At 41.2% G+C, this 24,273-nt stretch overlaps 1 protein-coding gene and 1 long non-coding RNA gene across 2 annotated transcripts; both read left to right on the top strand.

Moving 5' to 3' along the window:
* The first annotated feature begins 151 nt into the window (after nt 1-151).
* On the top strand, nt 152-4,798 carry alg2 (ALG2 alpha-1,3/1,6-mannosyltransferase). The gene is made up of 5 exons (XM_055048205.1): nt 152-266; nt 705-876; nt 1,317-1,454; nt 1,580-1,747; nt 2,249-4,798. The coding sequence occupies exons 1-5, from the start codon at nt 226-228 to the stop codon at nt 2,987-2,989; spliced, it is 1,260 nt and encodes a 419-aa protein (XP_054904180.1). The 5' UTR covers nt 152-225; the 3' UTR covers nt 2,990-4,798.
* A 2,317-nt stretch (nt 4,799-7,115) lies between these two features.
* On the top strand, nt 7,116-8,187 carry LOC129371378 (uncharacterized). The gene is made up of 3 exons (XR_008607144.1): nt 7,116-7,147; nt 7,605-7,755; nt 8,059-8,187. It is a non-coding gene; the product is annotated as an uncharacterized LOC129371378 (long non-coding RNA).
* The last annotated feature ends 16,086 nt before the right edge of the window (nt 8,188-24,273 follow it).

Genomic DNA, 24,273 nt, shown 5'->3' with positions numbered 1-24,273 from the left:
AAAAAACATGCATACAATAAACTATCAATTGTTGAAAGGCAAATCACTGGTTCTCCTTGACTATGAGAGAAACGTGTCTCACAAGGGTCCACTGTGGGAAACTGACGCCATTGCGGTTCAAACGAGGAACTCAAACGAGCTTAAACCAACAGTGAATTGGAACCAAAATGGCGGCTCACTGTCAGTTCTTCATCATAGCGGAGGCTGATCAGACGAGTTTAATCGATGGTTTCCAAAACTGAACAAGGTAGTGGAGAAATTGAAAGGTAAACAATATCCGTATTTCGCGTTTAGTTGAATGTTGCTTGGAGTTTTGGTTGCAACAGCTCTCGTCAGGTTATGTGAATTTAGCAAAACGGTTTCGAGCCAGCGTCAATATTAGCACATGCGTAAAAACGCCAAACTTTGGCTGAAGCAACCCTTTCATCCGTCAATGTGCATTCTTACTGTAACCTACAATTAAAGACAAGCTAACCGCTCGAGTTTATAAGACGTGTGAGGTCTGCCTCTTGTTTGTAGTTAAGATTGTCTTTTAGATTGTATATTTCAGCTCTGATAAAAGTCGTAAGACTGACTTTCTCTTACTTCTTTTTATGTAGTGAGATTTTGTGTATGTAGCTGAAAACATAAACAACTTTAACATGGTTAAATAGTGTTTTAACGAAATGCATACTCTAAATGTACTATATAACTATGATGTGCAGAATGGCGCGGGTGGTGTTTCTCCATCCGGATCTTGGTATTGGAGGTGCAGAGCGACTGGTGGTTGATGCTGCTGTTGCCCTAAAGTCTCAAGGATGCAGCGTTCAGATTTGGACCGCCCATTATGATCCAAAGCACTGCTTCTCGGAGACCCGAGACCCAGATCTTCCTGTGGTATGTAAAAGCACATGTGTTTAAAAAAAAAAAAAAGAAAGAAAGAAACAGGACACTTTGCATCCATCAACAAGCTTTTGGAATAATGTTGGCTGCTTATTTTGCCCTTTTCTCATAATAATTGGGAGGGTTCCTTTAAAGCACGTGGTTTACTTGGATTTTCAGCATTAGGTGTCATTTTTTTCCCCATAGTTTTACATCAGAGCCATTCCATAAGTGTAATATCCGCTTGCTTTATCTCTTCCAAAGCATGTTTGGATGTGTGTTTGTGATCAGTGTCTTGTTTTAGCAGCTGGTTGTGGCCATGTTTTAGCACCATTCCTGTTTTCATGAACTCTGAACAGATTTTGTCCTTCCTGAAAATACAAACGTGTTTAGAAAACAAATATTCAAGACTCTCAATTGTCCAAATTTCTGTCTTAAATGTAAATGTATTAAAGGTATGTGCTGGTGACTGGCTACCCACCAGTGTATTCGGCTACCTGCATGCTCTATGTGCGTACCTGCGGATGATTTATGTGGCCTTCTACCTGGTCTTCCTGAGCGGTGTGGAGTATGATGTCATCATTTGTGATCAGGTGAGTTTATTTAAGCCGCCTCAGTCAGATCACTGAAACTCAGAGGTTTCAACAGTGAAGTCTTTTGTTTTACATCAAATCCTATGGCTCAACACAAGTGCACATTTATTTACTTTTTTCTGTAGGTATCGGTGTGTATACCGGTGCTGCGGCTGTCCCGACAGAGGAAGAAAGTTCTGTTCTACTGTCACTTTCCGGACCAGCTGCTTACCCACAGGAAGTCAGCCCTGAAGAAGCTCTATAGAGCTCCCATTGACTGGTTGGAAGAACGCACCACTGGCATGGCTGACATGGTAATAAAGATTTTAAAAATGGCTTTCTTCCATAGGACTCAGATTTAAACCTCTTTTCAGATGATTTCTGAACCGCTAAAGTGTCTCCTGACATCTTGTCTCACCAACAATCATTTGTGGGAACCACTTAAAGCCGAGGAAGCAGAGACCGAGACCCCGGGATGTCAATGGTGTGGTCATTTATTAGAAAGGGATTGCACTGCGTTTTATTTTCAGGTATCACAGTGAAAGGGCAGTGAAGATTAATGCGCGGCCATCTTCAAACTTTCATTTGTAAAGAAAAACATGTTTTATTGGATTTTGTTTTGTTGATTTAACACAAAAAATTCAAGTAAAGCCATAAGGTTTGTTTATTACTTCAGTATGTTTTGAGATGATATTCATGGTGAAGCTCAGAAACCATTCAAGCCATTTAGGATGACAACAGTGCTTATGCTGCTAACAGAGTCAAAGAAAACTTAGAGATGTGATATAAAAAAAATGTCTAATTTCTATTTTCAGATTTTAGTGAACAGCCAGTTCACTGCAGGCGTCTTCAGGGAGACCTTCTGCAGTCTAAACCGTGTCCAGCCCGACGTCCTCTACCCGTCCCTCAACACTAAAACGTTCGATCAGATGTCGACAGAAGCACAGGGCCTGCAGGGTCTGCTTCCTGAGGGAGTATCCCACCTGTTTCTGTCTCTGAACCGATACGAGAGAAAGAAGAACCTGGGCCTCGCTCTGGAGGCTCTGGCGGTCCTGAGATGCAGCCTAACGCCCTCTCAGAGAGCGGGTGTTCACCTGGTGGTGGCCGGGGGCTACGATGACCGAGTCACTGAGAACGTCCAGCACTACAACGAGCTGAATGAACTGGCTGAGCAGCTCCACTTGGAGGACTGCGTCACCTTTATGCGCTCTCCCTCTGACTCCGTAAAGGTGGTGCTGCTGCAGACCGCCACCGCAGTGCTGTACACCCCCAGCAGAGAACACTTTGGGATCGTTCCTGTAGAGGCCATGTATTGCAGCTGTCCTGTTATCGCCGTGAACTCTGGGGGGCCCCTGGAGAGCATAGCTGATGAGGAGACGGGCTTCCTGTGCGAGCCCACGGCCGAGGCCTTCTCTAAGGCCATGGAGAGGCTTATCAGGGACGCACGGCTCCGCAGGGACATGGGACTAGCTGGGAGGAGAAGGGTGGAGGAGAGGTTCTCTCTTCAGGCCTTCTCAAACCAGCTCTATGGGTATATTGTCCAGCTGAGCAAGTGACGGGAAGGAGGACGAAAACTGTGAAAATGTGGAACTGAACAACTGCGGCATCTCAAAAACAAAACATCTTACTGTTTTCAATGTGGATTCATCAAGAAATGGAAGTCAATAATTCATCAATATTGATTAAAATCACTAGTAATCGGGAAAATATTCTGGCAGATTATTATGGAAAAATTTCTTGCTCCTCTGGCAGATTATTTCTCTTGTTACTAGTACTTTTTTGTCAATTTTAAGCAGTTATTGACTTAAAATAGCTTCATGTCTGGTACTGAAAAGTTAATTATGAGTCAGTTTTGTCTTGTTTCACGTGTACTGAAATATTTTTACTAGAAACTATACCAAAAACATTAAGATTTTGTGTGGTATTTTTTTTGTCATGTGGATGTAACTGCGCTTAAGTTTTGTTTTGTTTTTAATTTCCAGGAGCCTGAAGTGTTTGTTTTTTTTTTCACATAAAATTATGTTGAGCAATTTCTTTAAACTTACAGTCGTTTTTCTTAGAATATTAATTTAAAGCTTTTCCATTCATTCGAGTCCAGTTCTTCAATGCACTATATGTGTCATTATCGTTACTGGACAAAAAATGAGCATTAAAATGAGCCAAAGTCCAAAAATCGACAATGAAAGACCTCTAGAAAGGACGAAGAACTATTAGTCAGTACCAGTTTGAAGGATTACAGGAATGTCTGCCTCTCTGAAAACACAATATAAAGAGTGGCTTAAAACTTTTGCACAGGTCTGTATGTGAACTGAGCTGGGTGTGTATTATTAGTATTTCAAGGAGAATTAATCAGCCTTCCCCATGAGAGGTTGCTGCGAGGCGCGAAAGCGATGGAATCCGTGTACCAATTAAGAAATGAGAAATTAGTTTACCTGTCCTGTTGCTGGAAAAATACCACCTTCTTTGGTGTCTGTGAGTCTGGAACTATGGAAAAAGTGCCGCAACGTGGCAACCGAGAGCTTGGGAAATGAGTCTCCAACGAGGATTGATTGTTGTGTGAAATGTTTTGCACTGTTTGTGTGTATCCTTCTACACAAATTTTGTTTTTTGTGCCTTTTTGAAGACATCGCCACATGCCACCGGGCAGCGCACAATCTCAGATCGATAGGTGGCTGCTTTTCTCCTGCCTCCTGTCCGTCCACAGCTTTGTTCCTCTTGCTGTATTCAGTGGCCTGTTCATGACTCCTGCAGCTGCGTAAAGGGTTATTAGCAGATGATGGAGAGTTGGGCTTTATTAGATGGGCAGTGAGCCTGTGTCTGGGTCATTATCAATGAGGAGAACAGCAGAAGGTCATTGTGTCTCTGCAATGGCCTCCTCTGGCTTCTTACTGTATAGAAATGCTCCTATCGGCATTCTTGAAGGCTTAATAAACAAGAAGACACATAGTTTCCCCCATCTCCAGAGTCCCACTCCGGAGATGGTGCATTTGCTGGTGCATTTGTTGGCCTTTGATAGACTTCTGTAAGGATTTTGTGGGCGAGTAAGCAGGCGCAGATACATTGTTAATTCTGTAAATAAAACATTCCAAGACACACAGACACAAAAAATGCCAGCAAGAAAGTTTTATTTTGCTCTTCTTTAATCACTGAGGGACGAAACACACAGGATCTTCCGATGGTTGTTGCATTATCATTTAGAGAGGCTGAGTTGTGTCTGAATGAGCTTCATTCTTATTGAAGGGGATCTATTGGAAGAACACAGTGAAAATAAGATGTTTTTAGTGTTTTTTTTTTCTTTGCTGAAACAAATGTATGTTATTTTTCTTTGATTTTTACTCAGTTCTCAAATAAAACTAAAAAGCAGTAAAAAAAAAAAAAGTGGCATTTCTTAATCTGCAGTTGCATAACATTGAAAACATCTAGTTTCTGATTGACAGTATGGAGAATTAAAAGTGCAACAATTTATGTGTTTCATTAGTTTTGTTTTAAAAAAAAAAGACAAATATAAATATAATATGAATAAATGTCATTGTTACACTTTTAATTGATTCATTAATGATTTTTTTATTTTATGGTTCACAGTAACAAATTAACCATGATATGACTTCAATAAGTTAAACAAATATTGGATTTAATTATAAAAGTAATTGCAACACTAATATAGTTGGGATTTAATTTATGGACTATATTTTCTTCTAATTTTATTTAAATTGAAATATAATTAATTTTGGCATATTTGACTCCTCATTTTTTTGAGACAAAGTATTTTTGATTTCTTTTAAATTTTTGTTTTTAACCAACTATTAGAACCACATTAAGTATTTTACCAACTTGGCTACTCACAGCGCGGCCACATGGAAAAAATGTGGCAAAATGCTTGCTGCTGAAGTTGACCAAATCGCACTTGAACTCTTGATGCATTAAAGTCTTGCAGCGACGCCAGATGGTTTGTGGTGGAGATGCAGTCAGGTTGTGTTTGTTGTTAATCCTGATGTGAGTCCCTGCATGGACTCGGATCTCTGGGATGCTCCGCCTGCTGGTTCTGGTTTTCTTCAGGACCCGATCACCCTTAGATTTCGGAGCTCGTCGCCCTGCCTCGCCTCCCTCCGGTTCTGTTCACCCTCAGCTGCACGCCCTCAAACTGGAGCTCATCGCTGACGCCAAGTTCACTTCACAGGTGGCAAACATGACTTCACTCAGGTGAGATGTGCAGGGAATCAGACGCACGTCCTTTAGCCTAGGGAAGAGAATCGGGCCCATTGAAAAAAGTCCAAACTTAATTTGGATGATCTTTCTCAGAATTCTGAGACTAAAATTCAGAATTTTGAGAAAAACTGCAGAATTCTGACAAGAACAAAAATAGAAATTCTGAGATTAAAGTGAGTTTTTTTTTCAATATCCCTGATCAACTTCCATACATTCCATAATCCCTTGCTTTGATTCCCACACACACAGGGAACTCCACCACCTCCGCGTTCTGGTGATCCATGGGATGCTGCACAGGGTTCCATCAGGTCTGTGCGAGGTGGCAGGAAGCTTGGTAAAGCTGGAGATACAGAACGAAGGTGCAAGGCTGCTTGTGCTGACGGGACTCAAGCGAATGGCAGACCTGACATTCCTGCTGAGCAGGCAGCTCAGCAGGAAGAGCTGCCTGCTGAGCTGGACCTCCTGCTGGACCGCCTGCCCTCTGCCTTGCTCGCGCTGACTCGCCTCCGGACGCTCAACTTGCAGCACAACAACTTGAGAACCCTAAAGAAACTGCTCGGTCTGGTCCACCTGCAGCGTCTTTCATGCCTCAAACTCGCCTACAATCGTGTGTTGGCGCTGTCGCCAACCATCGGCGTCCTTCGAGGCTTGGAGCTTTTGGATCTGTCCAACAACGAGTTAAAGAGTCTGCCCTCTGCGCTCTTCACGCTCCACCAGCTTCGTCGGCTGCTGCTCGCTGGCAACCTGTTGCCTGAGCTGCCCTCTGAGGTCAAGGCGTTGGGGCTGCTGGCAGACCTAGACATGAGTGGAAACATGAGCCTAACCTCTGACCTCTTCAACTGCTTGGAGCTCCGCGTCCTAAACGTGTCTCGCTAGGCCTGTCACAATACCAAATTTTGTAGAGCGATTAATTGTCTCAAAAAATATTGCGATAAACGATAATATTGTTTGAAGACCTTTTTACACTGATTTAAGGGAAATGATGTCATAATGCATGCCAAATATAGATACACTTTATTTTCAAAAGATCACTTAACACTGGAACTGATAAAACCAAAAACCAAAACAAAATGGATTCTCAGTCTATATCAACAAATGTACTTGGATAAAAACTCAACAATAAAGCCAAAGTGGAAATAAATACTGCATTCAACCAAAAATCTGCAGATTATGAAGTCTGTATACTATATCGCCTGGTAAATCCAGTAGGTTTTCAGCTGTTCTTCGATAACGTGACATAAATAGGTTATCTTGATTTTCATCCAGTCAGGACTGACACTGGCCACATGCATTGCAGTAAAGCATTGATTAATGCCTGGTTTTAAAATTTGTTAACTATACTTGCAGCCATTATTTACACCATGTAACAGTCATTATATTGTTTGCTTCCTAGAGATGAGCAGGTGTCACCACAAGGGGGCGCCTATTCCCTTTTTCCTTTGTTGTACTATTGTGCAGAGTGAGAACTCTAGTAGAGGAGATGATCGGTGATGATGAGGAGCAGAGCGGTAAACTGTCGTTACTTTTCCCATGTATGAGACTATAATCTTAGTACAATGGAGATCTGGCTTTAAATGAACGAAGCGAAATAGAGTGAAAGTGTGGCATACTTCAACAGTGAGTCCTGCTGTTTTGGGTTGTCGTGGCTAACCGCCATTGCTAACTCCTTCTCCAACCTTCACAACCGCACGATCGATCCGTTATAGCTCGTGTTTCTGTCGGCTAATGTGTGGGCTCTCAGGCTTTGAAAATGGGCCGACAGCTTTAAGATCGTTAGTGTGCGATGGGCATTTAGAAAATGAGGAAGGGAGGGTCAGTGGAGAGCACCGGCGTTTAACCTTTTCCATTCAAAGTCATCAACAGAAAGAGAAAAATGGCGGAAGAAACGATATAGCCGATAATTGAAATGAGGTCGATAGCTTTAATTTATCGTGCGATGAATTGACTTATTGTTTATCGCGACAGGCCGATGTCTCGCAGCTCGATCGGCTCACTGCCTGGGGGAATCTCAGCGTTGAGCCAACTGTCCAGACTGCGCAGCAACAGTCTGGAAGAGCTGCCTGCTGAGCTGGGCTGCTTTTTGGGGCTCTGTGGAGGTGGGCTGCTTGGTAGAGAGGTGGGTCTTCCTCACCTTGTCTCCACACATCTAAAAGTTGCAGGACACCGGCTTCAACTAATTTACTGAAATGTTACCCAGGCAATGCTCTTTTTACTCATGGACTCATAACCAATGAAACAAACTGGAAGAGCTGGAAGCTAAACCAGTTGGTGGGTCATGTCAGTCAAGTCCAGGTCGCCAACACCGATTGTTTTAAGCCTCCTTTAAAGCTTCACGGCTTTAAAAGAGGTTCAAGGTTAACCAGTTTGAGTCGAGACTGTGGAGTTATTTTTTTTTCTCGACCTGCTGCTTCTTCTTCAGTTGCTGTGAACCTGAGTGACAAACAGGAAGTGAGCAGAGAGAGACGGCGCCAGTCAGGACGGCTTTCACCAGCAACATCGTCCAGCTGCCCGGCATGAAGACCTGGACAAGCAACCTGGGGACACGAGAGAGACGGACGTTACTGGCGAAATTATGTATTAAGAGTTTGCTGAAATTTTTTTTAAATAATTGAGAAACGTGGAAAAAACAAAAACAAAACAGACTTCATCATAAAATGATAAAGCTACACAGTGGTCAACATCATTCTGCAGCTACTGATGTCACTGACATCATTCATATTGAATGGCATCAATAGATGTCACTGACATCATTCAATGTGAAATTGTCATGGACCCATGTTTCCTTTGTGACATCACAGGTGATAGCAGCACCTGTGAGTCAGTCAAGTAAACATTGACCTTTTTACATTATATTTAATTTAAGCAAGTCAATGTTTACTTACATTGACATTCAGTATGTTAAATAGTGCTAATAAATATGAAATGATGTAAAATGCTTAATATGGGTACAGGGCTAATGTTAGCAGGACGGCTATTGTTAGCGTATTGAGTCACTAGCATGTTGATACTATTTGCATCACTTAAGCTAAACTTAGCATTTGAATCATTTTAATTTATTCACTCATGTCAGCATACCGAATCATGTTAATTTTGTTTGTCAACATGCTAGCGATAACCCTTATCCTACTGGTAGTTTCAATAGATGAGTGACTCAATATGCTAATGATAACCATCACGCTTGCAATAGCTTTATTCTTATTATAAGCAATTTACATAGTTTCATATTTATTAGCAATATTTATCATACTGAATGGATTAAGTCAATGCTAATTAATGTGCACACGCTGCACCCGAGCCCTTTGACCCCTCCTACAGGTGGTGAGCCCATTGGAAGGGGGGACTCATGTTCCCCTTCCAATGGGCTCACCACCTGGCCGGGCTCCGTGGGTGAAAGCCCGGCCACCAGGCGCTCGCCAATGAATCCCACCTCCAGGCCTGGCTCCAGAGTGGGGCCCCGGTGGTCCGCGTCTGGGCGACGGAAACTAAGAACATTGTCAGAATTCATCATAAGAGGTTTTCAGGCTGCACTTAGTCTGGTTCCTCACCTAGAACCTCTCTACCAGCGGCATAAAGCCCCAGATAGCACGGCTCCTGGGATCATTGGGACACTCAAACCCCTCCACCACGTTAAGGTGGCAGCCCATGGAGAGGACCTAACTAACCTATCTAACTAACTAACAAATAAAAAAAACTAAGAACTAAATAAGTAAGTTTAAATGACGTACAATGGATATAAAAACCCCTGTTCAAATGCCAGGTTTTAGTGATGTAAACACATGACAAGACAAACATTTTCACAACTTGGTCCTCCTTTAACGTGACCTTTAACCTGTACAATGCTATTGAAAAACAAACAGAAACCTTTAAAGCATAAAAATATTCAGTGAAAATCTTACAATGACCTGGTTGGTTAAATATACAGCACCTTTGGCTTTCACAACAGCACTCAGTCTTTTTGGAAAGGACTCTATCAGCGTGGCACATCTTGATGTGGGAATATTTGCCCACTCTTCTTTGCAAAACCGCACCAAATCCGACAGATTGCGAGGGCATCTCTTGTGCATAGCCCTCTTCTGATGTTTGGTGGGATTGAGGTCTGGACTCTGGCTGGGCCATTCCAAAGCTTTTATCTTACTCCATTTTTTTGTTGATTTAGATGTGAGCTTTGGGTCATTGTCCAGCCGAAAGATGAAGTTCCTCTTCGTCTCCAGCTTTCTAACAGAAGGACGATGGTTTTGTGCCAACACTGACTGATAATTGGATCTGTTGATGATTCCGTCCACCCTGGCTAAGGCCCCAGTTGCAGCTGAAGCGAAACAGCCCCAAAGCATGATGATACCTCCACTATGCTTCACTGTAAGTGAAGGTATGAGCACTGTTGTTTTTGCACCAAAGTCACCTTTTGGAAATTTGTGCAAAAAGTTCAACCTTGGTTTTATCAGACCGTAACACATTTTCCCACATATATTTGGGAGATTTCAGATGTGTCTTTGCAAAATGAAGCTGGGCTTTGGTGTTTTTCTTTGAAAGATAAGGCTTCTGTCTTGCCGCCCTTTCCTTCAGCCCAGATTGGAGGTTGTTTTCACGTGTACTGCACAGCCAGTACTTGCCAGAAATTCTTGGAGCTCTTTCAGCGTTGCTGTCGGCCTCTTGGCAACTTACTGACCAGTTTTCTTCTTGTCTTTTTCTTGTCAAGTTTGGACGGACGTCCTGTTCTTGGTGATGTTACTGTTGTACCATGGTTTCTCCACTTGATGGTGACAGTCTTCAAAGTGTCCCATGGTGTATTTAATGAACTGGAAATTCTTTTGTAGCCTCTGAAAACAGCCACACTCCCTGTTCTAAAAGGTGTGCACACTTATGCAACATCAATACCTCCGTTGTTCATTTTCACTGCAGCTCCTAGGAAGATTTCTGTTTGTTTTTCAATTTCATTGCGAAAATGCTTGTCTTGTTGTCATAAAACCTGACATTTGAACAGGGGTGTAGCCTTTTTATAACCATTGTAACTCTAATCAAACAATTAAAAAACGACCTAACTACTAGCAAACAATTAAAAACGACTTAACTACTGAGCGAACAAGTAAAAAACGATCTAACAACTAAACGAACAAGTAAAAAACGATCTAACAACTAAGCGAACAAGTAAAAAACGATCTAACAACTAAGCGAACAAGTAAAAAACGATCTAACAACTAAGCGAACAAGTAAAAAACGATCTAACAACTAAGCAAACAAGTAAAAAACGATCTAACAACTAAGCAAACAAGTAAAAAACGATCTAACAACTAAGCGAACAAGTAAAAAACGATCTAACAACTAAGCGAACAAGTAAAAAACGACCTAACTAGTAAGCAAACAATTAAAAACGACCAAATGCTAAGCGAACAAGTAAAAAATCCCTAACTATCTAACTAACTGACAACTAATTAAAAATTCACCCCACTACTGCAATCAATGCTCCACAGGTGTAATCTCATCAAACCTGGAGACTCAAAATCCTCTCCCAGCGAGGTCTTCGCGTTAACGAAGGCCTCCCTGGGTAATCCAAATCTTGACTCCAGTTCGAATCGATAGGCCTGAGAGTCTTTGGCTGATGGGATCTCTGGATAGGTGTCCAGATCTATGATGTCCGACACATCATCTGGAGGAATGTCGGGCTCCAGAGGTGAGATGTCACACCTGGCCTCCACTTCCAAAGAAGAAATCAAGGCAGCCGTGGCCTTGGTCATGGTATGAGAGGGTCCAGGGTTTTCTGGGAGGTTCACTGGAGCAACTCGTGATGAATGTCTCCGAGCGAACTTCCTGAAAAAACCCTGGAGCCTCTCATTCAGGCCTTTGAGCAAAGATCTCGGCTCGACCGGGCGGACGACTTTCTTGGATTTCTTGCCAGATGCATGCAATCGGACAAAAAGGTCTTTAACCATGCCTTTGACTTCATCGACCATATCGCTGATCAAGTCATCAACGTGATTGCTGCGTTTGTTCTCAGAGTCAGAGTCTAAGATGGAATTGACCCTCTCCACCACATACCGGACAATGAGATGGTTTAAATTGTCCGTGCGTTCGGTGTGGAAATCTCCACCAACCTTGATGACTTTAGCAAAAGCTTCTGGCAACTTGTTGCCAACCATCTCTTCGATCGTGGAGTTGTCGATCGGAACACTCTCCAGAGCGTTCGCAACAAACAGCTCCAAGATGTCTTTCAATATCCTGACCAGAACGCAGGTAGTGGTGCGAGCAGGGTCCCCTGTTGCCAGACGCAGGTACTCCATCCAGGTCAAGTTGATGAACAGTGGGTGCACCAGCCCCCTAAGCACGTTGACCGTGACGCGCTGGGTCTCGACAATTGGAGAACTCATTCTGCTTGCCAAAAGTTTGCTCTAACGGTGAGATGAATAGGAACTAATCCGGGCTCTGAGACAAACGAGGGCGAACAGAGGGCTCGAGAAGAATGCAGTGCAAATAAACATCCTGACGTTTGGGACGTCATAGACATCAAACCCGCCGAATTCTATGTTCTCACGTAATAAGTGACGTTTCCTAGACTTATGGGAAAAAGGTGTGTCCGAATGCCGGGTCTGCATCCGGGTCCTCCGAAGACCGCGAATATCGACGACCGGAAGAGAGGAGCTGTGAACGGCTCGAGCCTCTGGCTAGCAAACACTACCGGACAAGTGGAAGCCTGATACTGCATTTATTCGCTTTATTTCACTTTAAAAATGCTCGCAGGACTCTGCGCGGTAGGATGAAAAGCAAACGTGTCATTTTGCTGTGTAACATTAAACGAGGAAAGAGGCGGCAGCAAAGAACGGCAGCTGTCAAACCTAACGGCTGGCAGCCATTGGTGTGACAGCGAACTGTTTTCATCAGGTAAGAAGACGACCGCACCTTCTGCCCTTCACAATAAGAGTTTACATCCGGGTGTGAAATACATACATTATGTACGCCACAATATACTGTTTTACTAAATGTACTAAACACTTTACTACTAAATGTTCTGGACATAGAAGCCAGCTCTCATAAACAAAAAGATGCACACAGAAATGACAAAAGAAGGAGGGTTTGTATAAGGAAAAGACAAAACAAAATGTCTACTTTTCTTGACAAAAACGCATGTTTAGGGATGTTATAGAAAAATTACCATAAGGTCACATCTGCTAGTCATGTTTTATGAAATATTTGTGAACTCTCATCAAAAGTGTAGGAGCTATTTCTCCATTATTTTCAGTTAAAGTTTAGAATGTAGATTATTTAGTTTATTTGTATATTTTCTAGTTGATTTATAATTAGAATGTTTATTTTGTTTCTAAATAAGTTTTTTGATTAGTAATTCACTTAATTAGTTAATTGATTTTAGTTTGGGAAGTGGGTGTCTTTCACAGTATAAATATGTAGGGTTTAGATAAGTCTTGAGTCATGTGGGTGGTCTTATGGTTTTTTTACCTGTCGTCAGTCCTCAGCCAGTCAGTCAGTCAGTTTTTATCAGTAAGGGCAGGTTTTTCCGAAGCCTGTAATTTGTTTTTAGCTAAAAACTGAATAAAGTAAACAAAGAGCTGCATTTTGACTGTTTTGACCTTTTTGTTTTGGACTGCGTAAACCAGAATCCACGATGCACAGTATTGACTATTTGAGTTTATTTCATTTTGCTTTGATCACTTTTGAGATTTGAGTTTTTTTCGATTTTGGAATTAGTTTTGGACAAATGGGCAATACACTTCAAGTAAAAAATCCCGACCTTGGCTTTTTTGATACGACAGCAAGTAAGAAAGCCGATCCTGGAGTTTAATCAACGCTCTCAAGTCTGCGGATGAGCGGATGGCTCCGTAAAGTTTGGAAGAACCACTTCCTTTGTTCTCTGGACGCCGAAAGCGGGAGGAAGTGGCCACGCCCACAAGCCATGAAGATGCTTCACCTCCAAGCTCTAAACGCTCACGTCATACCATATGGACGTGAGCGTAATGATATGACGGGTAATTAGAGAAGAATTACATCTTCGCTCTGAAGATGTTATTCTCAGAGAGAAGATGTAGCCTAATTCTGGAGGCATTTATGGTGATGCAGAGAGATTTCATACCTTTGTTGGAAACAGAGTGTCAATCATCAGAGAAGCTACATTAGCTAACCAGTGGAGATATGTGAGTTCCAAAGACAATCCAGCGAATGAAGCATCAAGAGGGATGAGAGCAGAGGACTTCTTGGAGCACAACAAGTGGATTGATGGTCCTGAGTTTCTGAATGAGTCTGGGGGTGAAGTATGACTCACTTCCTGTTGCTGATTCTGAAATAAAAAAGGATGTGACTGTTAATGCTGTTGTTGAGGAGGCTAAAAACCCTACCAGTTTTTTCATTTCCTACATCTCCCTGCACTTGGTTGTGTTCATTATTTTAAGTGTATTTGACAAGTTTACCAAAATATAAAAAATGTCATTCAAACTGCATTTGCCTTGTTTTACTTTTTACTTATACTTTTCATTACATTACTTGAGTACATCCATTTTTACAGTAATTTCCATACTTGGGTACAAGACATTTCAGATACTTTAAGACTTTAACTCAAGTAACATTTCAGTCAGTGACTTGGACCTTTACCAAAGTCATATTTTGGAGAGGTACCTTTACTTTTGCTTGACTCTTGAGATTTCAGTACTTTATACAACACTGATTCTGACTGTAAATGCTTCAGCATGATTTCGGGCCTAATTAACACAGGTGGACACAAACAGCCTCAGTGTCCAGCATGTGAAAAATGTATTTTTCTTTTGGATCTCACTAGTTTTAAGTTATTCTTTAAGTTTTCAATCCTCATGTCTCGTATTGATTCAGACGTTTCTTCATACTCAATTTCAAAAGCTGAGTGGTATTATTTGTCCCTGTTGGTCCAATTAGTACTGCTGACCATGGTTGAATTTAAAATAAATACCAAGATCCACCATGTGGAATATTTCAGATCAATTAATTTATAGGAGCATGGCGGGTTCTGATTGCTAATGTTTTTTGTTTTAATAATCAGTTGAGGTTTATTGTAGGATAAACAAAATCCCACTTTCACACCCCTTATATTTGCTTTGAGAGTATTTAGACTGATGCTATCAGGTAATCAGTCAGGTAATTAGATATTATGGTAATTAAAATAATATAAGTTATTAAGCACTTCCTGTTAAAACAAAGCATTACATCGCCAGCCTAATTAAAAATAAAATTAATATTCTGCAGCTACTCCCAGTAGAAAAATGCATCACTGTAAGTATTGTGTTTGTAATAAATTTTCATTGAAAAGAAAAATAAGTATTTAAATGTTTAACATTTTGTTATGGTTGCTTGGAAACCCTGGTTTTAAAAACATGCAAAAATGAAGTATAATTATCTAGAATTGGGATATCAGATCATCTTAAAGGATTAATACTTGTGAGTGTTACAATAACTGATTGAATTTGATTTAAAGTATTCAAACTTTGCAAGGTTCTGTCTGCAAAGATATCACATTCCAGCACTGAAAATAATCACTTTATTAGTAATTACAGAGATAGAATTTGTTCATTTGTTTGTAACATTCAGTACAGTTTTTTACATAAAAAGGAATATTGGTAAAAGTTTAATAAAAGAGTGAAATTGGACTTTGAGCATATTGTTAAAAGACAATGATTTGCCAGACATTCAGGAAATGTTTCACCAATCCTTCACCAATCACCAAAAGTTTCACATCCCAACTTTTTAGACCTGATTGGTTCATAGAAATGGACGCCTAAGGAAAAGCGATTGAACATTCAAAAGCTGCAGGCGAGTGGTGTGGGGAGAGGAGTGGATTATTTGCATATTTATAGGTATGCATAACTCAAATGAGGGGAAGGTATGGAATCACATCCAAGACTTGTCTGAGGGGATTACACACTCTAAAAGAGCGATCTAAATCAAACATTTTTTTTTGTTTTTAATAGTTTAGTCACTGCATCAATGAGAATCTTAAATACTGACTGCTATCTAGACTTATTGGACATTTTTACATCACCGTTTGAATTACAAATGCTTATGTAATTTAGTAAATAAGGAGACTTTAAAATGTTTTTCAATGTAAACTAATTTATAAATGCACAATGCTTATTGGTCAGGATTTAAGGTGTATATGTGTGTTCTTGCTGTGTGTGTGAGTAGAAGAATATGTAAATCATGAGGAAAGCAGGGCCGCAGTGATTTAAGGCCCTTGTTGGGTTATATCCGAGGAGCCCACAGCAAACAGAGGCAAACACAAATAAAACCACACAGTTTCGCCCGCTGTGTGTTTTTCTTAGGAGACATGAAGACACGGTCTGAAGTTGCTTCCTCACGCTTTAAAGACGTGCTCGTTACGTTTAAGTTGTGGACCGTCTCGCCGGCCCCTCCTCCACTCTGACTGCCCTGTGGTGAGGTGGTTATTAAGATCACGGTGCGTCTGAGTGGCAGTGATAACCGGCACCCAGGTGCCACTGGCACATGGTGTTTAATTAATTAATGAGACCGCGGGGTTGGTTTTCTAATTCCACGTAGCCGGCACCGAAGTGTTGTGGGGAGATAGCTGTGAAGAGTTTAGGTCTGGGTTTTCAGGCAAAGACGAGGTGTGTGTGTGTGTGTGTGTGTGTGTGTGTGTGTGTGTGTGTGTGTGTGTGTGTGTGTGTGTGTGTGTGTGTGTGTTATGGTCGTATATCTATTTTGCTGGCAGTTTGGGGGCTGACCTCCTTGTTAGTGGAACATTAAACATGTACGGAATATTTTTACCCTGACTTTTAATCACACCTTGTGATTGTAAGTTAATCATAGGCTAAATGAAGCTGATAATGCGAGAGACTCCATAAGCGTTAATATATCAGCGTGAACTCCTCCTGCACCCTAACCAGGTCATGGACTGGGAGCAATGAAAACAGAGAAAAACATGTAAGATACAAGCAGAAACCAGCAGAAAAGCTGTTAGACATTTTCCCTTTCTTCTTTTTAATAAATTGATGGTGAAATTGTTTCATTTTATGCTAATAAAACAAGCGCTTTTTAATCTTATGCTGTAACTTTTCTGCTTATTCGTGCAGAGATGCTGGTTTCATGACAAACATTTGTAACTTAATGTACCTTATAATTAATTGTCAAAAGTTTTGGTGTAGATAGCAAAGCCTTCTTAGGTGTTTGTAAACTTTAAACCCTGAGTATCCTCCTTCAAATTTCTTATTTTGTTTAGAAAAACATGCAAATTATTGCGGCGTAAAATTGCCAGATGCAGCTTGAGGCTCCTACTAAAGCATTAAACATCAATTACACATTTTCTACACAGATGTATTCTCCAATAATCTGATTAAAATTACTATGGCAACAACTATCAGGTGTGATAACTGGGATTAAGTGTCTTACATCCCTATGGAAGAATGTTTAATGTTTGATTACTATTGTGGTTCTTTAATTTCATCCACACTCGAAGGTTTTTGAGACTTAAGTCCTTTGTGAAAATCAAGTCACAACCTCTCATTCATGCTTAAAATAAACTGTCCTGTCTTGGATTTCAGGCATGTCAAGTAAAGAAATGATTTGTCTACATTTGCCATTGCAGATTATGCTTATGTGAAATGTGATTTTAGCAAAAAATTATCTAAAATACATGTAAAGTACAGACTTTGAATGACCTCAAGAATTGTTTATCAAGGCCGCTTTAGATGATAACAGAAAACGTGTCAGTTTGAAATAAAAAATATTTATTGACTGAATCAAATTTATGCATATTAAATGAGCAATAGATTTACTGTCCAACCCATCAATAAAGAAACACACCAGATTAAATCAATAGTTACATCAAATAATCCTCATTTTTCTCAAAGAATCAGTAGTATGTGATGAAGCCGCTCTGGCCTGGTTTGAGCTCCAGATAATTTCGCATTTTTTCTCTCAGTAGCTGCAGGACCTTTACTGAGCTGCTCTGAATCTGTATTCAGGGCTCATCTTTAAAATCACTTTTACACAATATACATGTGAGGGAATTATGTATTTCAGCCTTTACTGCTTCCATAAACTACTCTCATATATTAGCTTTCACACCATAAATGTTAACACTACATGAGTCTTCACTCACATTGGCAAACAGCCTCACCAGCTGATGCCACAATGGAAACCAATGATTTATTGAGGCTTCATATAACTTCTGTCTCTGTGGGAGCTCACAGTAAAAGGACTATAATCTCTGCTAGTCAAATGTTACAGATAGACTCTATAAAACAGAATTTACGGCCCGGGAACAGGAAGCATTATGACTTCCTCAATCCTACGTGTTGTGGTCTGGCTCGTCTTAAGGCAGTAAAAACAGTAGAGCAAAGATTTTAGGCACAAATCTATTAAATATTAATATCTTATTCTCCTGACAAACATTTGGGAGTGACATTATAATAAAATTCAGTAAAATCACATTTTCTATCAAGTAGTTATTTTTCATGAGCACTGATATGTTAAAAAGTGAAAGATGTCTAAATACTGCCTGAATGTGGTTTACAAGTTGGGATGGATCAAATGGCTAGTTTAGGTTTAATTTAAATTTAGCTTCAGTTTGTGTCTTTCTAGGCTAAATAGACAGGAACTGGCTGACCTGAGACACCATTTAAAGAAGAAACTCAAGAATGTAGCTCGAATTAAGAAAAAGAAAAACAAAGAGAGACAAAAGCAGTCTGGAATTTAAAATAAAGATATTTTGTGTTACCTATGATTTATAGAAAAAAATGTCCTGTGGTGTGGTACTACTGGAAGAGTTATTTTCAATAAGTGTTTCACTTCATAGTTAAAAACATTGATGAAATTAAAATAAGCATTACAGGGCAGCTTTTGTGACCATGAGCATAGAAATGTGATTGTGCTGCAGGCGGCAGGACATTTTCTTATGCTTAAAACTCAAACTCATTAGGCTGTTTTATGTCATGTTTCCTAAATTTGACTCTATAAGAGTCAGCAACAAAATATAACCAAATACAAGCTTGAGATAGAAATTCAGTGCCAGGCTTAATGACTGAAGTGGAGCAAAATGACGATGGAGTCTTAATTATCAGACACAAACTAATTATCACCTCTTGGTTCTAGCTTCATAATTAATGCATAAATATATCAGTGGCATTGATGTGTCTCTTTTCCAATGGGTTGAAGTATTCCTAACTGGCCATCAAATGTTGTCAACATCCTGAATCTTACCCAATTCAATCAATAACCACACAATCTATTCCGGGTAATCCGTCACAAAGATTTCAATCTATAATTTAGAGAGTTAGCGCTCTGCTTTTCGATTCATCTTTGATGTTAAATTCATGTCCCAGCTAGGCCTAAGTCTTAATTCGCTCAGATATCCTGACTCCCAGGCGGCTCTTCCTGGAGCAGCAGGGAGATGCAGAAGGAGGAGAAGGAGCAAGGGGGAAGAAGACGGGGAGGAGAGAGGAAGAGGCACCAGGAGAACAGACCTCCCGCTGAACTTGGCCCGCTTCCAGCTCTCATTCAGCTAAGTAATCAGCTGCAAGCCATTCAGTCATACCAGCTTTGAACAAACATATTAACATTTGGGTGCTCATCATGCCCAGGAACATGCCATCATTATATGAGCCATGCAGATGAAGGAGATGTACGTCTTCCCGACAACCTGCAGGAGGAGCGTTTGTTTCTGTTAGCCAGGAGGCGAAGCTTGGTGGAGTTCTGGTGGGAACTGGTTTCAGGACGGAGTCTGGTAAACACTTAATGACCTGTGGAAAGTTGGGATTGTACCTTATATTGTAGCAGATTGATGTTCTATGTTAGACTATTTTGCTAAAATAAATAATTTAGATCATAATCAGTTGCAGAAATTGTCAAATCTATCAGAAATCAGTTCTAAGAAACAAATCTTTAGATTGTTACTTAAAAAGGCAGAGTTATTAAGGAGAACTGAAAATAGTTGATCAATCAAAGCGACTCCACATAATTTCTTATTTACCAGTTATTAATTTATGGAAAATAAGCATATACACTAACTGTGCAGACTAATGCCACATCATGTACACAAGGATAATTAACACAGCAAAGACCCTCCTCCTGACTCTGATTGGTTGTTTTTGACCAGGAGAAGGCAATAGACATGGAGAAGTTTTTTGTTTGTTTTTTGTGTCTCATATATTTACTGTCAGGACATGGTGACAGTTTTAACAAATAGGTAGAAAACTTTTTTTAAGAAATAGAAGTTACTGCACCCCAGCTTTAAGGGCTTCATAGTTAGTGCAGCTCAAACAGATGTTGATATAGATAGCAGCTCGTGGTGCTCCCTGATCAAAGGGTACCATCTCCCACATCCAGCCCAGGAGGAGCTCTCGGCCTGCGGGTCTGGCGCCTCAGAGGTGCACAGCAGCAGCAAGCAGAGCCCCATGCAGCTGGGCCGGGATAACCTCCTGTGATTACACCCACAGGGGTGAATGTCAATCACGTTGTCTGCCTGGATGTGTGCATCAACCTGCAGGTGTGTGAGACAATGCCCGCGATGGTTGATACACTCCCTGCATCCTCAGACGGCGTGTTGGTGTGTTGGAGTGCCTGTGCGCCCGCTGCCCAGTGATGGCCCGCTAGATTGAGCTGTCAGTCGGCAGGCAGCAGATGAAGATTAATGGAGCGAGCAAACAATAAGAGGCTGGCAATGATCATAAATATGCTAATGGCCATTATCAATACACACTCACCGACATGCATAAAAGAGAAAGACAGTGTGCGTGTGCGTGCGTTTGGGTGTGTGTACAGTGTTCATGCAGCAGAGATTTGGGATAGAAGGTGATTCAGGTTACTGAGTTAAAATCATTCCCCCTTCCCTCGGGAAGTTGCCTAAACACACACGCGCACGCACACACTCATTTTTAGACAGGCAGCGTGTTCGCTGCCTGATGGACGGGCGAGCCAAGCCTCCCATGTGTTATGTTTGAGCTGCGGACTACAGAAAGGAGAGAGGGGGGCTTATTGAGGAGATGACATGATTGGTGTTGCATTAAAACGTGTTTATTTAGTTTCCTTGCGGTGTGCATGTGGGAAGGGCAGCGGATCGCAGCGATGTCTGTGCCAAGCCTCTGATTAAGACTACAGGATCAACTAATGGCACAATGAGAGGCTGATTAGGAGTGGTGGAAAAAAGAGAAAGCAGAGGGAGATAAAAAGCCATAGATGGACAGATCTATTCACTAAAACGATGATGGAGGCTCTTTGTTGTCTCATCCCATTCTGTTGCTCTCTGGGGTCCTTCCTGCCTCTGCAGCATACACTCATTTTTTTTAAATGAAAACCCGCTTCCTTTATCTGTCCTGCCGCCTCCCCTCCTCCCTCACCACCCATCTGGGTCACCCGGCACAAAAAGCAGCAAAAACACTGAGTTCAAACTAAATCCTGGTCATCCACTTCATCACTTGATAACCCACTTATTTTGCTACTTTTCACCCCACTTTGAAGAGTCCATAGGGAAACAAGGGGTCTCTCAGGACCCTCTGACCTTCTTCGTACTTTAAACACGCCTGCATTCCCGCTGTTAAACCGCGGCACACGTTCACTCTTTGCCCGATTCTTTTAAAGGGTGTAGGGGAGTGTCGATGGATGGAGCGTGCAAAGCAAACATGGAGAAGTGGTTATGATTGGGGCTAATGAGCTCACATGGGACACAGGGATGGAGAAGTCAAGCCTAGTTTAGCCCCCAGCCCCCAGAGGTTCACTGAGACCCTTTAAGTCATGTGTGGTTTTATTTATGAACATGGTTATTATGCACCTGTTCTGCTGAGCCAGTAGATAAGCATTCATAGAGTTCGTACCCATTAAACTTTTTCACGTTTTGTCACTTAAAACCATAAACTTCAGTGTGTCTTCTTTTGAGATGTTTACATGAAAAACCAACATAAAACGCTGCAACCGAGGAGTTAAAGTTATTGGATAGATGGTTTTCAAAATATGTTTAAGACATAAAAAGCTTAATAAGCGTACATATTTAACCCATTTACTCTAAATTTGCCTAACTAAAATCCTGCGAAACCTTGTCCAATTGTGTGTCATTAAAACTCAGGGATACATTGAGTATTTCCATTGAGGCCTCAGAGGTTTGTTACAGATCGTTAGAACAAGAACCCTCGTTAGATGGAGAAGGTTGTTGGGAGGAGTAAATCAGGGAGACATCGCAAAACAATGTCCCAAATTTTGAACATCTCACATAGCACTACATAGCATGATACAACTTTCAAACTAAAGAATGACACTTTAACTGGTCGACAACAAGAGAAGCAACTAAGAGACCAAGAGAGTAACTCTGGAGGAGCTGCACAGTGCTGTAGCTCAAGTAGGAATCTCTAATAACAGGACGAACATGTCCTGGGCTCCACAAATCTGATTTATGGAAGCATGGTAAAAAGGAAACAATTGTTGAAAGAAAGCCATGAGAAATTATGTGAGGAGTTGGAAGCAAGTTAAGAAAGGGAACAAAAGAAAAAAAAAAGTTAGGTTTTTGGACAATATGCAAAAAAATGTGAATGTGTCTGGGGTAAAAGAAGTAACTCTGCACATTACCCTGAATAATCTTTCCCTGTCGTGTTTTATTGAGGTGGAAGCGTCATACTGTGAGGATTTTCTTCAAGGAGTAAGAGAAATCCTGGACTAAGCTGATGGGAAAACTGATGGTTCCAAACATGGAACAATCCTAGAAGAAAGCCTTTTAGGGAGCAAAAGACTTGAGTTCACGTTTCCCTTCGGGATTGCAACTATAAACATACAACAAGAGCTTCAATTTATACCAGGTTTTCATTGGAGTGGTCTAGTTCAAGTCAAGAACAAACTTAACAGAAGAACATGTGACAACAGCTGGCAATTTAAATTCGCAGAAGATTAACTAAAAAGCAAAAATGTTGGCATCTAAAAATGCAGGGGTGGTAAAAACATGCCCTTTAAATTGTGGTTGGTATCTAAGATTTTTATTTATTAAAAAGAAAACATGAATCATCTGTCATGAAAAGCTTTTTTCTTTGCATTTATATAAAATCACAAATTTGTAACATGATGAAGTCCGGGAACGTTCAAGGCGTGTCAAATAACACCAAGGATTACCATAAATCCAATGCTGGCTGATTGTTGCTGAAACTGAGCTGGAGGAACTCAAGACCGACAGATGATTGCCAACACTTCCTCTGTGTGGGTGTGTGACCAGGTGTGTGTCTCATTACCATGCATAGTGTGTCAGTGTTGTCCAGGAGCCTGAGCCTCCTCGTTTACTCCAGGGGGAAGTTATAGATTACTGGCTGCAGCAGACGGGGGGCCACCGGAGAGCCACTAGAGCCCACAACCCAGCACTGCAGGCTGGGCACAACTCTCAGCTCATCAGCCTGTCTCTGGAGGCTGCGGAGCTTAACCTGGAGCAAGGCTCTGATTAACCAGACTAATGACAGTAAGGCCCCAGGCTCCCACTGCCCAGCACTATAATCACTTCTTAAGGCCCTGACCAGTCGGTGTGTCTATACAGAGAGTGAGCAGCGGTGCAGCTTAATGGATAACTCCACCGACAACACGCATTTTAAGTCAGCTGTCAATACGAGCTTTGAGAGTCACTCACACAGGAGGAGGGTGACGTACGAGAGGCTGCAAAAACAGGCTGTAAACGCATGTTTCCGTGTTTGTCACCTGAATATGACAAACATGTCATACTCAGCGATGTTTAATGTGCACCGATCGATGCCTGATCTGCGCCTCCTTATCGGTAAAGCAAACATTTCATCAGCACAGCGGACCCCTCCATCCTTTGGTACACACTGAGATCCCTACAGTCAAACAGCACAAACCAAACCTTGTGTGCAAATAGGACAAAGATGCTGCTGCTCCTGTCCCACTAATACGGAGGATTACTCTGTGAGTGTAATAAGCATTCACAGGTAGAGGTGGTTGTGAGGGCAGGAGGGGAGAAAGGTCTAAATGGGAGAACATGCCAATAATGCTTGCTGTGAGCAGAGTGATTTCTGACAAGTCTTAAATGAATTCCTGTGGGTGGGCATCCCAAATCTGCTTTATGACCGTTTGTGTGGGACACAGAGACAGAGGTAATAGCTTGGTGCTGTAAGCAGGGTGAAGTCGATAAGTGATCTCACCTCTGCCTGAAAGAGAGAGAGGAGAGTTTAAAGTGCCAAGACAGCAGCTTTTCTATTGCTGTTATTGTAGGGAATAACATAAACTGCTTATCTAAAGATAATCCAGCATGGATCACTTTGGAGTGAAAGGGGCAGAGGAAGAGAAACAGTTTACTTTCTTTAATACTTCCTTATGATGATCTTCTTAACATCTCTTTTGAAGTTAAATTTGGTTATTCTTTAAAACAAAATTAACTTGTTTAAAAGGCAAACAGTTTTCTCGTTTGACAGAAAGCATGGAGGGGATAACTTGAATTAATAGTGCCCTGAGAGAGCACCTCCGTTTTCACTTTAGCAACCAGATTAAACATTTGAGCAATTTTTAAGTTTGCCATAATTAATGCAAAATGGATCTAGGATCATTTTGTTCAGGTCTGGCTTGTCTTAGAATTGAGTTTTTGATGTTAGACTCGATCCAAAGAATTCGCGTTTCCACAAATGTGTCATTGCTTAAAGGTCCCACTAACCAGCCGGACGAATGATTGACCATC

The sequence above is a fragment of the Poeciliopsis prolifica genome, unplaced genomic scaffold, assembly GCF_027474105.1.
Source record: "Poeciliopsis prolifica strain line A6 unplaced genomic scaffold, Auburn_PproV2 SCAFFOLD026, whole genome shotgun sequence".
Taxonomy (NCBI): domain Eukaryota; kingdom Metazoa; phylum Chordata; class Actinopteri; order Cyprinodontiformes; family Poeciliidae; genus Poeciliopsis; species Poeciliopsis prolifica.
Note: the sequence above shows the minus strand (reverse complement) of the source record. Positions and strands in the feature narration are given on the sequence as shown.

Bases quoted from the DNA above. Each gene is read 5' to 3' on its own strand.
- alg2 (XM_055048205.1), top strand. From the start codon at position 226: ATGGTTTCCAAAACTGAACAAGGTAGTGGAGAAATTGAAAG. The intron at 267-704 runs GTAAACAATATC...TATGATGTGCAG, and splicing joins GGTAGTGGAGAAATTGAAAG to AATGGCGCGGGTGGTGTTTC. The intron at 877-1,316 runs GTATGTAAAAGC...AATGTATTAAAG, and splicing joins GAGACCCAGATCTTCCTGTG to GTATGTGCTGGTGACTGGCT.